The sequence below is a fragment of the Manacus vitellinus genome, unplaced genomic scaffold (genome assembly GCF_001715985.3).
Source record: "Manacus vitellinus isolate BGI_N305 unplaced genomic scaffold, ASM171598v3 scaffold_12_pilon, whole genome shotgun sequence".
Lineage (NCBI taxonomy): Eukaryota > Metazoa > Chordata > Aves > Passeriformes > Pipridae > Manacus > Manacus vitellinus.
In genome coordinates, this window is record NW_021938949.1 from 12838913 (window position 1) to 12854148 (window position 15236).

The window sequence follows — 15236 nt, forward strand, 5'->3', positions numbered from 1 at the left end:
ACAAACCCTTTCCTAAGATCCAACTTAAACCTCCCTTGACACAACTTCGGGCCATTCCCTCGGGTCATGATAAACACATAATAAAAAAGGCGAAGACCGGCTACCTCACACCGACACTCGGCGCTCACACGGCCCACACGAGGAGGATCGGGGGCGCAGCTCCTGTGGGGAGCAGGTGGGGCCTGTCCCCCATCGCTTTCCACGCCGGGGGCTCTGGATCCTCCAGTCCTTCCTGTCCCAGCTCTCTCTCCTATCCCAGCTCTCTGTCCTGTCCCAGCTCTCTGTCCTGTCCCAGCTCTCTGTCCTGTCCCTCCTATCCCAGCTCTCTCTCTTGTCCCTCCTGTCTCTCCTGTCCCCGCTCTCTCTCCGTCCCCGCTGTCCCCGCCTCTCCCTCAGCCGCCGCTGGAGGACCGCGCTTCACGTGCCCGCCAGGGGGCGCCGCCGGCGCGGCAGGGGTGTGCCGGGGCGCGCGTGGCGCGGCCGGCGCGCGGAGCGATGGGGCGCTGCCTGGAGCACGAGACCAGCTCTTTCCCTGCGACCTGTTCCACCGGGACGGGCTGTGGTGTGCGCCCGCGCGGCTCGGCATCGACCGCCTGCTCCTTGCGCTTCCTGGCCGCCTCTACTGCGAGCCCGCCCAGCCTCGTGCTCGTGCTCAACACCGGCCGCGAGGAGGTGAGGGGGCTGTCAGCTGCCCGGCGCGGCCCCCGCAGTGCCTACGGGCGGGAGCGCTCCTGGGGCGGGGGCGGCCGGGGTGGCTGTGCGGGATCACGGGCCGCGCCGGGCGCTGTCACAGAATCACTGAGTGGGTCAGGCTGGAAGGGACCACAGTGGATCATCTGGTCCCACCTCCCTGCTCCAGCAGGGTCATCCCAGAGCACACGGTACAGGATTGTGTCCAGACAGTTCTGGAGTATCCCCAGTGAGGAGACTCCACACCCTCTCTGGACAATCTGTTCCAGTGCTCGGTCACTGCACAGGGAAGAAGTTCTTCCTCATGTTCAGGTGGAACTTCCTGAGCATCAGTTCCTGCCCATTCCCTCCTGTCCCATTGCTGGGCACCCCCGAGCAGAGCCCGGTCCATCCTTTGCCCCCTCCCTGCAGATCTGACAGACATTGAGGAGGTCCCCTCTCAACTGTCTCTTCTCAGGGCCAGCTCCTCAGCCTGTCCTCAGAGGAGAGTCCCCCCATCCTCTTTGTCACCCTGCGCTGGACCCACTCCAGGAGCTCCGTGTCTCTCTTGTCCTGAGGATCCCAGAACTGGACACAACACTCCAGATGGGCCTCACCAGGGCTGAGTAGAGGGGCAGGATCACCTCCCTCGACCTGCTGGCAATGCTCTTCCTAATGCACCCCAGGACACTGTTGGCCTTCTTGGCCATGAGGGCACTGCTGGCTCAGGGACAGCTGGTTGTCCCCCAGGACCCCACGTCCCAGGGAAAGCTGTCAGACCAGACACACTTGGGATCCATCAGCTGAATTCCTACTCCTGCAGCACAGTAAAGCCCCAAAACCAATACTGAGCTAAAACAAGCATATGTACATAATTGTAAGTAACCACTGAGCAGAAAGGGATGAACTTGCTGAAGGTTTGTCCCTGCTTGTACAAAAAATAGCTGCTCTTTTGTCCCTGGAACCAGGGAGATTTCCCACCATCAGGGAAGTGAGGTCCTGGGGACTTTTTATAGTGGCCATAGGGGAATAAATATCACAGCTCTAGTTTGTAAGATTAAACTTCATGTATAGGTCCTACCTGCTGTAGTTGTCTGATAGCAGGTGAGGGCACCAGAAGATGAACTCTTCCCAATTCTCTGTTCTTAAGGCAGTATTAAAATTGCATGTTCTCTGAAAATAGAAATACAGGAAAGTGTAAGCTCTTTTGAGTGTCAGTTGCTCATATTTACTTAAGTATTTTCTAGCTACTACTGACAACACGTAGATTTTAAATCACCCAGATGAGTTTGAAACTAAACAAAGTATATCAAAGAAGAAAAAAATCATGATAATTATGACTTCCTTTAGTATGTTATACTATCATGTTTTAATTTGTCTTGGACTGCTCCTCAAAATTGGCAGGGTATGCATAATAAAGGTGTTTATTGCATCCAATAAATGTGTTTGTTTCATTAGTTACCACAGTTATGTGTTTGTTTTTATTGCATTTGGTTTAGGAGTATTTTATTGACCAGCTGAGGTCAGATGGAGCTGTTCACCTTCCTCGGCGTGTTACCAATGAAATTGCAAATAATACTCGGTACGAATTTTACACACAAGGAGGAGTCATCTTTGCAACAAGTCGGATCCTGGTGGTGGATTTCCTTACTGACAGAATTCCTGCCAACCTCATTACTGGTAAGACTTTAATGAAATGAAGGTAAAAGTATTCTGTTTGAACATACATAAAGCTTAATTCTATATGAAGAGTTCTGCTAACCACTATCGAAGAACTTTTCCTTTCCTTCCCCCCAAGACTGAGGTAAAAAGAGCAAATATGTAGTTCTTTCATATTTTTAATGGTTTTCTTTGCTCCAAACTTGTTTGTCTTATTTAATCAAAGCATTTGAAAACATGCACATTATTTTTACAGAGCTATTTTTACAGGTTTTGCATTGCCACCAGAGGTCAGTGCCAGAGCAGCTGTGATAGACCAGCTGCTTCATTTCCAGCTTCCCCAACACCTGGTTCCATGTGCCTTACCTGTGTGTGAGACTGCACAGCCAAACCAACAAAAACTTGTAATAGTGGTTCTTGAGGAGGTAACACAGAAAAAGTGTTTCTAGGTTTTATAAATGTGGTTTATAAAATCAGTGTAGAATCACATGTGAATTAACATCTGATGAACTCATAAAGTCCAGCTAAATGGAGATAAGAAATTATCACTGTGGTAAAGAAGAATTATTCCTGGTAGTTTTAGCCAGGTAAAAATGATGTACTTGGCAGCACAGTAAGACTGATGCAAGTGGGTTTAATAAAAAGTGGTAATAAAAGGGCTTACAGAGCAGGTACAAACTCACTCCATAAGCAGACATATATTGAGTGAAAGCTGGAAGGTATTATGATAAACACACAGTCTTACTGGCCCGGCACAAATTGGTTGTCCCCTCTCATGTCCATTCTGAGTCACATCTTGACAAACTGGAAGTTGTTCAGAAATGTGTGTGATCATTGTTATGTCCTGAAAAATTTGCTTCGTGGGACAGATCTAACAATGTCTAGATAGAAAAATACCTTGTAGTGGATTATTCCATGACTTAATCATGAATGGCTAGCAGTTATATGGAAGTCTTTTTTTTCTAGATGCTTTCTCATTTACCAAGCAAAGGCATATTAAAATCAGTGTCTAGGTGCTGAGTTGAAGAAACTTGTTGCAGAGTTAAATGCACTGTAAATTTATGAGCTTATGTAGGTACAAGGTAAAACCTGTGATGTTTGATGTCCTTTGCTTCCATTTCAGAAAGGCATTTATGATTCCACTGCAAGCTGTGAACAGATAAGGCCTCCCATATAGGCCTCACTTCAGCAGGGGAGAGGGAAGAATGCAGTGTACTATTTAACATGATTAAGTGGGAGGAAAAATAAGCCTGAGTTTAACAGGTCTTGGCTGAGTGAACTGTGAATCCCAGAAGTATTTGTCTCGAACACCTAATTAAATTAAACTGTTGTTTCATTTCTCTTTACTAAAATGTGCTTGATAAATCTTTTATTCCTAATGCCCCCATAGCCCTGAATAAAGCTGGGGGTGTACTCATACAGTTGATAGTATTTGCTGTCCTTAAGAGAGAATATGACTTATCAGAAGGAGGAGAAAAGCAAAACAAATGTTTTCAGATGTTCTTTGAATGTGTAAACACTTGAACTGTTACCAATGAAACATACTTGACCAGACTAATTCCAGAATTTCTCTAACAAAGGAATGCAAATATCACAGACTTGAAAGTGTCAAACTTGCTGTGCTGTAACAGTGTGTTCTGTCGTGCATTTGCTTTTCCTCCTTTTCAAAGGCTCAAGTTCAAGTTATGCCTCAGGAGTAAAGAATTTTCTAAGCTAATAAGTCCTGCCACTCAAGCACAAGATTTTTTTAATTTTGTTTTTATTAAAGATGCATCATTAACCCAGTTCTGTTATTTGGCAGTTCTATGGTACTGAAACTGAGGAGTCACTTGTTCGAACCCCAGAAAGTTTGTTCAACGCTCATTTTAGAAGATATAAATTCCTATAATCCAAAGAATATTAGAAGCATAAGACAGTTATGAGGAAAATTCTATACAAAGTTGGACCTTTCTTAACTTCTTGTAACTTGAAAATGTTTTATTTTGCCAGGCATTTTGGTGTACAAAGCACACAGAATCATCGAGTCCTGCCAGGAAGCATTTATCCTGCGACTGTATCGCCAGAAGAACAAGCAAGGCTTCATTAAAGCTTTTACAGATAATGCTGTTGCATTTAACACTGGCTTTTGCCACGTGGAAAGGGTGATGAAAAACCTTTTTGTCAGTAAGCTTTATCTGTGGCCAAGGTGAGGCACTTCTTTACTCCACTGGAGAGTTAAACTTAAAAGAAGGTGAAGGATGTTAGATGGGTTCCTCAGAAAATGAGGTATATGCAGTCACACTGCTTAGGGGTGTTCCCTCATATCCCCAAACAAATTTCAGTCAGGTTTTGACTGAAGTGGTCTTGAAGATGCTAAATTTCTGTATGTATTTTTGAAAATAGACTCAAATTAGTTCTGTAAGGGGCTGAACCTTATGGCAGAGCTGGCCTTTTAGCCAACAGAAATCACAGCAGAAGGTGACACTCCTAATAGCTCAAGAAAAACTTCCCTTACAAAACAGAATATATAAGCCATGAAGTAACAAGAACACAGTCTCTCAGTTCTCCATTCAGGGAGGTATTTGTTTCCAGCTGTGATAAAACTCCATGGATCTTTCTACATGTCAGATTTTTTTAATCTTCTTTTACATGTATGTTGTGTATGAAGTATATTTCCTGATGACTGATAAAAACCAAATTGCCAGGTTTGTGGCACATGTTAAGTCATTCAGAAGCAGAGCCACAAATGGAACTGGACCCTTTATCTGCTGACCCATTCAGTGCTCTTGCCTTGGGCAGGAGTTCTGCCCATTTGTTCCAGGCTAGAATGTGTTTCACTCCATCTTGATGAACTGTCACTCTGCCTTGTAAACTCTTTTTTTAACAGTCTTTCTTCCAGTATTCCAGGGAAGTAGAAGTGCACATAACTAGGCAAGAAAGGTTGGATAAAAGCTCTCTACATTTTCTTCCTTGGCTTCTGAGCCATGGCAAGGCCTGGGGGTGCAGTGTGTGGGAGGGGAGATGCCCAGGGAGTTCCAGAGGTTGGCAGGCACTGGGCTCTCTGAGCCTCCCTGTTAGGGAAAGGCAGTGACATGTCTGTGCCTGTGCAGCTGAGGGGCTGCAGGGGAGGCTTCCAACAAGGACCTGCTGCTCATCCTTGCAAGCTGGGAATGTCACAGAACCTGCTGGTGCAGTGTCTGATTTCAAAGAATTCATGAGCCTGTTCCTGTTTCCCCCTTATGAGATTTTTTGGGTTTACTTTAGTATTTGTTTGTGTATTGGTGATGGAGAATCTAGTGCAGGAATTTTCCATGGCTCATTCACCAGCCCTATAGGCTCACATGACTAGAATGCCTACAGTCATCATTGTGGAACAGATGGTTTTCTGAGGCTGTTCATAAGATTGCAGTCTTCACATTAGTAGAATCTGATTTACTTTGGAATTAACTTACTTGTTCACATTTAAAACAATTGTAATTGTAGTTTATACAAACTTTTGAGTAATTGTGGGTCAAGAAAACTTTCCATGTAAATCTTAATAAGCTGTTTTCCTCTTAGATTTCATATAGCAGTGAACTCCTTTTTAGAGAAGCATAAACCTGAAGTGGTGGAAATACATGTGGCAATGACCCCTGCTATGCTTGCTATCCAGACCTCAATCCTGGACATTTTGAATGCCTGTCTGAGAGAACTCAAACGTTATAATCCAGTTCTTGAAGTAGAAGATCTCTCTTTAGAAAATGCTATTGGAAAAGCTTTCGACAAGGTAACCATTCTGATTGTTTTGCAGTGTCTGACTAACAGGATGTAGATCTGCAAACCGCCATGCAAACAAATTTTATTTGTAAAATTAATAACCTTCAGCAGCTGAGTGTTCTCCCATGACATGTTTATTAGTGGTACCAGGTGATGTAATAGTGATGTGACAGTTGCCAGTAGGGTTTTTGGTGTATAGGTATTATTGTTCTTCCTTCATTTCCCAAGTCTTACAGCAAGAACATCCTGATTCAAGGTTTTCTTTCCTATTTGTGTTTCCATTTCCTCTAGTAGGAGAAGCACAAGTATACAGTAGACAACATGCACATGCATGCCTCTGCTGTATCTTTAATCATTATATATGTCAGTAATTGTGTGTTCACTGCTGTTTGTGGCAGATGTGCAATGTTTGGCATACGTGTGCTTTCTGTAAGGTGAAATCATAAACTTCAACCGTCATAGTGAAACACAGTTATTTCTTAACTACTATTTAATCCTGATGTAAGGCCTTCTGTACTTTAAATATCTGGAGGTTTTTTTCTTAAGCTTTACAGGTTGCACATCTGCATGGTACCAACCTTATTTTGGAAATTAAATGCCATTAGAATGGTTTCTGCTTTACAGGCCAGTGCCACTAAATTAAGGGTAGGGAGGAGTATTGTACCAGTGTTTTATTATTAGATGGAAAGGAAAAAGTGTACTGAAAGCATTAATTGATACACATCTGCTAATTGCTCGAATATTTTACATAAAGGCATCTATATTATGTTAACTTTGCTAAAAAATTATAACTTATATAAAAAAAAATACCTTACCATCAGGTCTTTAATTTGGTATCCTTAATAACTTCAGGAAACTAATGGCATCCCCTATAAAGGAAAAAAAAAATGTGCATTTTTAGCACGGTTAGTGTACTATATATTTGACATCCTGAACTTTCCAATTTATATTTCTAGACAATACGTCACTATTTAGATCCTCTCTGGCATCAGCTTGGAGCCAAGACAAAATCTTTGGTCCAGGATTTGAAGATACTCCGTACTTTGCTCCTGTATCTCACTCAGTATGATTGTGTCACCTTCCTTAATCTTCTGGAGTCACTGAAAGCAAGTGAAAAAGCTTTTGGTGAGAATTCAGGTAAACACTCAAGATCCATACAAGTCAATGCATGAAACAGTGAAATGTTGATGTTTTTAATTAGCATTCCCAAACATTTGAAGGTACCTAATTAGGCTTTACATAACCAGCCATAAGGACGTAGGTTTTTATTGACAGATAATGCTTTTATCTTCCCACCTAACTGCTGTTACTTAACAGGGGCAGATTTGCATCACATTTGTCTCTTACTAAGCTGGTGATTGCACAGCAAGCAGGTAGCACAGGTATTCCAGATGAGAGGTTTGGGGCTGCAAAGGGTTGAAACACATCCCCATTGCAGATGTCAAGCTGCTTCCTTCTGCTCTCCCCTCAGGTTGGCTGTTCCTTGACGCCAGCACCTCGATGTTTGTGAACGCTCGCGCTCGAGTTTATCGCATTGCAGAGGAGAAGCTGAGTCAGAAAGGCAAAGCCTCTGAAAAACGTGATGTGAAGAAGGAGAATGGTACTGATCATTCCTAATTTTAAGTTTGGGAGTGTCACGATTTCAAGTGCTTTGCATGTTATTACTGGGGCTCTGGTTCCCTGCGTGAACTTAACCCAGCTCAGGATCTCCATCTGTTAGCTGGGATAAGCTGAGACATAATCTTAGTTCAAAAAGCATATAATAAACAACATACAAGAGTCATGAAGAAATAAGGGGTTCTCCTAAGCTTGCTCAGCTGATCACTGGGAGAGCTTTTATGGAATTCTTGTGTTGCACTGGTGTTTAGCTTGATCTTTATGATTTTACTTGAACGGGTAGGAGGCTGGGGTTGCTTTTATTAAAAAAATATACCCAGGAGTTTCAGAATTGAAGAATAAGTGAATATTGCAACTTTTTGCTTCACTAGAGCACTTATCCCCATTTTTAAAGTTAAGAGTGTTCTCCAACCCAGTAACATAACACATTGCATATGTAGGCTGCTGAATATCATATTTGCCAACAGCCATCACGCTATTGACATCTAACCACTAATTTAAAGTCTGAGGGAGATTTTGGCTGTAAGAGCTGCAATGTTCAATCTTACTTTGTTTCAGAACTGAAAAGGGAATTGGTTCTCGAAAGTAACCCAAAATGGGAAGCTTTGAGAGAAGTACTGAAAGAGATTGAAAATGAGAATAAGAACAGTGACAACCTTGGTGGTCCAGGTGAGAGAATACTAAATGATGAAAGTTTTCATGGTACAGCTGGTTTGCATTTCTGCTTGTCTTTGGAGAGAGGGAACCTAACTCTTTACTGCAGTTTTATCAAAGAGATAGTTTAAATTTAATAATTTGTGTTGGTTACTATGCAATACAGTTTAGGAAAGAGAATTTTTATTATTCTGAGAAATTTTTTTAACTTACATTTCAATATTAGACTGATACTTTAGTTCCAAGCCCAATAAAACTGATGTGGAAATTTATAATAATCAAGGTACCATTCACTCATTTCTTAAGTTCAACTTCAAAAAAAGTGCCCTTTCTAACTCACACATTCTTCTCCTGCACCTGAAAATTTGCCTCTCCAGGAGATGCATATAAATGGGGTAGAGATTAGAAGGCAGGGTAGAGAGTCTAACTGCTTTGCTGCCTTTCCTATTTTAGGGCTGTTCAGCCCCTTAAATTTCAGCAAGTTTTATTTTAGGAAATAGTAAGGGTAAAAAAGTGCTCTTTTCTCCCACCCACAGTGTTCTGACTGCATAAGAACTGGCTCTCTCACCTAGTGTTGTAGGAGTTTATCTGAGTCAGCTTGTGGAGAATTGTTATTCAAGACCACAAATGTCAATAATACTGGGTGAAATATGTATTTTTTGACTTTCTATCACAGCTGACAAAGGCTGAAAATTAGACTGGTCTAAATTAAGTTCTCTCTTATTCCACGTCTTAAAAAGAAGTAGTTGTGAGTGTGTTTCAATACACACTATGTTTCAGATGGCCAGAAGGAAAACCTCACAAATTTAGACGTTGTGAGAATAAGGAATGCTGAACTTCCATTAATCTCCTCTAATCTTGTTTGGTACAAAATGCCCATGCACTTTATATTTCTCTCAGAGTCCAGAGCAACTGTGACAACCAAATACAAAAGTCTTTGGCAGGCATTACTTCCAGGATCAGTAAACCCAATTTGCTCAGGAGATGCCTTGTAGGTGGAAAAGAAGCACAGCATTACAGCCTGTAAACGTGATATTGTTTCTTGACTGCAGGGCAAGTGCTCATTTGTGCCAGTGATGACCGAGCCTGTGCCCAGCTCAGGGAGTTTATTATTGCTGGGGCAGAAGCTTTTTTAACAAGGCTGTATAACAAAACCTTCGGAAAGGATGAGAAAGCTGGAGAAGTATGGATTACAGACAGAAAAGCCATCAAGTCCAAAGGAAATGCCAAACCAGACCCAGGGCCTCAAGCCAAAAAAGCCAAACTTGCAGCTTCTTCAAAACAAAAGAAACACAAGAAGCAACAAGACCGGACTATAATCCAAATGATGGGGAAACCCGAGGAGGAAAAGAGAGAGGAGTTAGAGGTGGAAGAGAACAAAGAATTCAGCAGTAGCCAAGAAAGCAGCGGTGAAGAGGCCATTGCTGAAGATTTTGGTGTGAACCTGCCCTCGGATTGTTACTACGGGATTTTCAAGGACCCGCTGACCATCATCCACCCGCTGCAGAGCTGTGGGGACCCCTACGCCCTGACCCGCGTCCTGCACGAGGTGGAGCCCAGATATGTGGTGCTGTACGATGCAGAACTCACCTTCGTCCGCCAGCTGGAGATCTACAAGGCCAGCAGGCCTGGGAAGCCTCTGAGGCAAGTTCACTTGGTAATTGTAGTCTTACAAACTAAAAAGTGCACTGTCAGCAGTCAAGGTAGAACGTGCAGCTGTTCGTTTTCTTTAGCTACCCTTTAATTCCTGTTTAGCCCTCTTCCTAATTTTAAACAAAAGCAAAATGTCTGGAGTAACCAAAAGATAATTTTTACTTTCCAGAGGGTGTTTAGTCTCTTAGGGCAGAAACATACCTGTTAAAATCCCCAAAGTTCATTCCATCTTCTTCAAGACCTCTGCTTCGATGATCTTAGGGGCAGTAGATCATTTTGAGGTGGTGTAGTCTCATTTTAAACCATTTCTGTGGGTATGATTTTTACACAATAAGATTCATTTTGGGTTTAATTCATGTTCACATTTCCTGATGTTGGCAATGCTGAAGACCAGTAATTCAGAAACTGTAACAGAAAAACAAATATAGGAAAACACAATAAAGAAAATGAGAAGTATTTGCAGTTATACTTTGTTCTAGCTGACAGAAAGATCACCACACTGTGTATAGGTATTTGATACACCTGCCAAACTCACTTTTATGAATAAATTTCACAAACTAATTAAAAATATAGAAAACTTTAATATACTATTGACTGACTTGTCAGGCTACTAATCTTAAATATTGATTGTGGGTGTTTTTAAGTTAATATGAAGTTCTGTAAGGATTTTTTTTTCTCTTTCATACCTACAGAGTTTATTTCCTCATATATGGGGGCTCCACAGAAGAGCAGCGTTATCTCACAGCTCTGAGGAAAGAGAAGGAGGCCTTTGAAAAACTCATTCGGTAACACTATTAGTTTAACCACCTTTATTATTAGTGTTCCATGTCATTCCCTTACATGCTTACACTTCAAACAGAGTGAAGTTCTTAACTGTGTGAAGGCTTTAAATAAACTTTTAATTCAATTGTTTTTCAGGTGTTAAGAGAACTTGCCCACTGAGAATCAACAAAAAGTCAAACCCCATTTTATTTATTAATTTAGCATATTAAACTTCTAAGGCTGAACAGCACCACTTGGATTTTCCCCTAATTGTCTCTGTGAATTTCATTTTTGTAATTGTCTTTTTGTCTGCAAGTAGCATTTCTTGTAAGATAATTCCTAAGGCTTTTATAACCTAAGTCAGTTGGGGAAACAAAATAATTATTTCCTTCGACTGTATAAGACAGTATTTTTACTGACAGTATCTTCTCATCAGGTTATAGTGCTATTACTAGTTATTAGTTCCTTAGTTTATTATGCTCTGAGAAGTTCTAGAAATAAAAAAATAATCAGCTGCTAAAAAGTGCTGGTAGTTGAAATAGAAATACAACATCTAGCCCAACAATGTGGAAAGCCTGGTAAAGTGCAGTTTGGGTCTGCAGTTAGGATTAGACTGTATATATTTTACATCTGGATGAAGGCTGTTAAACTGTTTGGGTGTATTTTTCTCATAGATTTGCAGTTTTTAGTGTGTGTTTGTTTGTGGTTCCTTAGAGAGAAGGCCAGCATGGTTGTTCCTGAAGAGAGAGAAGGAAGAGATGAAACAAACCTGGACCTGATCCGAGACGCCAAACCCCCCGGCGTGGCTGCCGACACGCGCAAAGCAGGTGAGCGGGGCCTGAGCCCAGCGTGAGCTCTGACCCTCTGGGAAGCCCCATCACTGCTGCCCTGGAAATGCCACCAGGGACCAGCACCAGGGTCACAGACACCTACACTGGCTCTGCAGTCTTCATGGTGAAGAAACAGTATTTCCCAGTGACGGTGAATTGTGGTTTTCTCTGACAGTACAGACTAAAGAAGGGGTTTACCATTGAAACCATAGTTTCTGGGCTGCTTGTTGGTTATAAGACCTTCTAGTGCTGTTTGTAGGGAGAGAAATTAAAACATAGAAACTGAAGTCTGCAGATAGTCAAAGGAAGTCAAGTTGTCCTTGAGGCAGTAAATGTTGGGGACATCTTTTCATCTTGGCAGAACAGATTGCCTGGGTAAACGACTGCACATTGTGGTTTTGATCACCTTCTTTGTAATAAAACATCCTTTTTCTTTTTTTGCAGTTCTAACCACATTTTTGTTGCTTTCCTCTGACATCTATACTGTGCCTTTATCTTCACAGCTCTGCCCATTTTTTGTTGCTGTCATGTCTGTAATGCTGCTCTCCTTTACCATGTGCTCTCTAATCTTTGCTTTTATGTCTTTTGTGGCCTTGGTGCTGCAGTCTCTTTATGTGTCTTTTTGCAGACCTATAGAGGCCAACACGTAAGTCCTACAATAAAATGCCATATTTCTGTGGGAAACAGCTGAAAATAAAAAGGATCAGCTTCATTGTCTTGTTTTGCAGGCAACTTTTTAAAGATTTATTTAAATAACTTTCATCTACAGTTGAATGCATTTCATTGTCACATGCACAAAGCTTACAGCAGGTAGCATGGGAGTTCTGTGAAACTGCAGAGTGTACTCCAGAAACTACAGTACAGAATTGGGCAACTGAAAATTAAATGAAGTCTGGATTTATTAAATGCTGAATTCGAGGTATAATTTGGGATGTGAAGTCCATCCATTACAGAAGCACTGGCAGCACACATGAAATCTCTCAGCTGCAGGTCCCAAGTATGGGGATAACTGTGTTTATTTTGCTCTTTAGGGGGACAGGAGCAGAAGGATGTTCAGCAAACGATAATCGTGGATATGCGGGAATTCCGCAGTGAGCTCCCCTCGCTGATTCACCGCCGTGGCATTGACATTGAGCCCGTTACTCTGGAAGTTGGAGATTATATTTTGACTCCTGATATCTGTGTGGAGCGGAAAAGCATCAGCGACCTGATTGGCTCCCTAAACAATGGGAGGCTGTATTCCCAGTGCATTTCCATGTGCCGCTACTACAAGCGACCAGTCCTCCTGATTGAGTTTGATCCCAACAAACCGTTCTCCCTGATCCCCCGAGGCTCTCTCCAGCAGGAAATTTCCAGTAATGATGTTACTTCCAAACTGACCCTCCTGACGCTGCACTTCCCGAAGCTGCGGCTCCTGTGGTGTCCCTCTCCCCACGCCACCGCGGAGCTGTTCGAGGAGCTGAAACAGAACCACCCCCAGCCCGACGCAGAGACGGCGATGGCCGTGACCGCCGACTCCGAAATCCTGCCCGAGTCCGACAAGTACAACCCTGGGCCCCAGGACTTCCTCTTAAAGATGCCAGGTGTTAATGCCAAGAACTGCCGGGCCCTGATGAACCACGTGAGGAGCATCGCAGAGCTGGTGACGCTGTCCAAGGACGAGCTCGCCAGGATTTTGGGGAATGCTGCCAATGCCACGCAACTCTTCGACTTCATTCACCTCACCTACGGAGAGGCACTGGCCAAAGGGAAAAGCAAAAGGTGACTAATGCCTTGGTTCAACGTGGAGCACAGATAAACTCTTCTGGCACAGGACTTCGGCAAATACATGAAATATTTTGATAAATGCCCCCTCTCAGATAACCAGCTCTTTCTTGCTAATGCTGTTCCATCAGCTTGAAAATGTGAGTTAATTATTACTGAAGGCAAGTTTCAAAAGGAATAAGGATTTCTAACAGAGATATGTAAATTATATTTATTCGTTTTAAAGCACTTTAACCAATTCTGTAATGAATTACTGAATTACCACTGAATTAACTAAATTTTTTCACCAGTTCCAAAGGAATTAAGTGCTAAGACTAATTGATAAAGGTGTTTTCATATGGAAGTTATGATGTCTTGTTAAAGCTAAAAATGTACCATGTCTTGATTAGTGTGTGTGACTTGCTGCAGGAAACATCACCTTGCTTTTGCCATTTTTAATGTCTTGCTCTCTGGAAACAGCCAGTTGTTGATTGACAGTGGTGAGCTATATCATAGTCTTTGCTCAGGAGTTTTTTTAGGAGAATATACTTGGACTCAATCCTAAATTTTAGAATTTAGCCTTTGTCACAGTAAGATACAGTTCTATGCTATGCTTTACATTCTACTTGCTTACTTTACTGCAAGTTATATTTTTGCCATTCCAAATCAGTCCAGCTCTGCCTTGCTGGGTTTTGCAAAGTGCATTCCTTTGGGCTGGACTGGACAGCTGTTCTGAACTCTCAGTGTGCCTTACTTATCCTTTGAAGATGCTTGATTTTTTTAATCAGTTTTGATAGTTCTTTCACGTCATTCACTGGCAAGTGAAAAATCTGGGGATACCATTGGCACTGTTCTTTTAAATATACCAGGCCATATTTCCTCTTGTAAAATGCAATAGTTTTCTAAGCAAGGTTTTTTAAAAGTGTGGACAATTCTTTCAATATTGACTTCTTTCTGTGTCCAACTGCACTTGCATTTTAACGTCTCAAATTGTCCATTGTCATCTAGAAGATAAAACTTTCAGCATTCTGTGTAGCATAAAAGAGGGAAAAGTTACTCTTCTTTTGATAGATAGTTTGTGAATGTGTTCATTGTTAAATTATATAATTCTGCACTGAACTTTGATACTGGGTAACAAACTGCCATTGCCAAAAGGGTTGGTCCAGTGTCATTCCATGGTTATGTATTTACATTTGCTATTTACAAACCCTTATCTGTGATTTGTACATGTATTTATATGATTCTAATGGGAACAACAAAAAAAAAGTATCTCCTTCATGAAAGGAGAAAACATTTTTTATGTTCATGTTCAGTAAAAACTGTTCTGTGTACTTTCAGGTTTGTTTACTGTGCATTTTAAGTATGAACTATGAATTGTTAACTTATATTCTAGGGCTGAGCTGTGACAAATTTCCTAAGTGAATTCTGCAGATGCAAATTTCAGTATTAAATACATCCATAAGAAGATTAAAATTTGTTAATTGTCTCGTTTCTCATTTGGCTGTGCTTTTCTATTAAAAAAAGCAAACCAAACCCCGCTGCCTTCAGGCTGTGAGTGTCTCTTTCTTATCCCCAAAACAAGACTCTGTGTCCAGGTCACTCAATATGTGAGGCCTGTGGGGTTCACATGATATTGGGAACTAAGTTTCCAGCTGCAACTGCAGAGGAGCCCTTTTGCTGGCAATGTCACTGTGCAGCTCCAAACCAGAACTAACTCTGCTTTTGAAATTACTTCTTCTGCATGAATGTGTAAAGTCAGGCTTTTCTAGTACCGTCTGGCTTGATGGCTTTCAGAACTTAAATGTAAACCAGTTGACCCAAAATCCATGCTGCTTATAAAATATGCAGATACACTGTAAAAAACAGTGGCTCTTTGAGAAAGTAGAGAAGTTTAAATGTGCAGATTGTTGTGGT

The 15236-nt window shown here is 41.9% G+C and overlaps 1 protein-coding gene across 1 annotated transcript; it reads left to right on the forward strand.

Moving 5' to 3' along the window:
- Positions 1 to 1952: 1952 nt before the first annotated feature.
- ERCC4 (ERCC excision repair 4, endonuclease catalytic subunit) lies at positions 1953 to 14795 on the forward strand. Its single transcript, XM_029957848.1, has 11 exons — positions 1953 to 1973; positions 2169 to 2349; positions 4318 to 4513; positions 5866 to 6073; positions 7020 to 7200; positions 7535 to 7663; positions 8239 to 8349; positions 9387 to 9978; positions 10680 to 10772; positions 11464 to 11576; positions 12611 to 14795. Exons 1-11 carry the CDS (start codon positions 1953 to 1955, stop codon positions 13342 to 13344), a joined length of 2559 nt encoding a protein of 852 aa, XP_029813708.1. The 3' UTR covers positions 13345 to 14795.
- Positions 14796 to 15236: the final 441 nt, after the last annotated feature.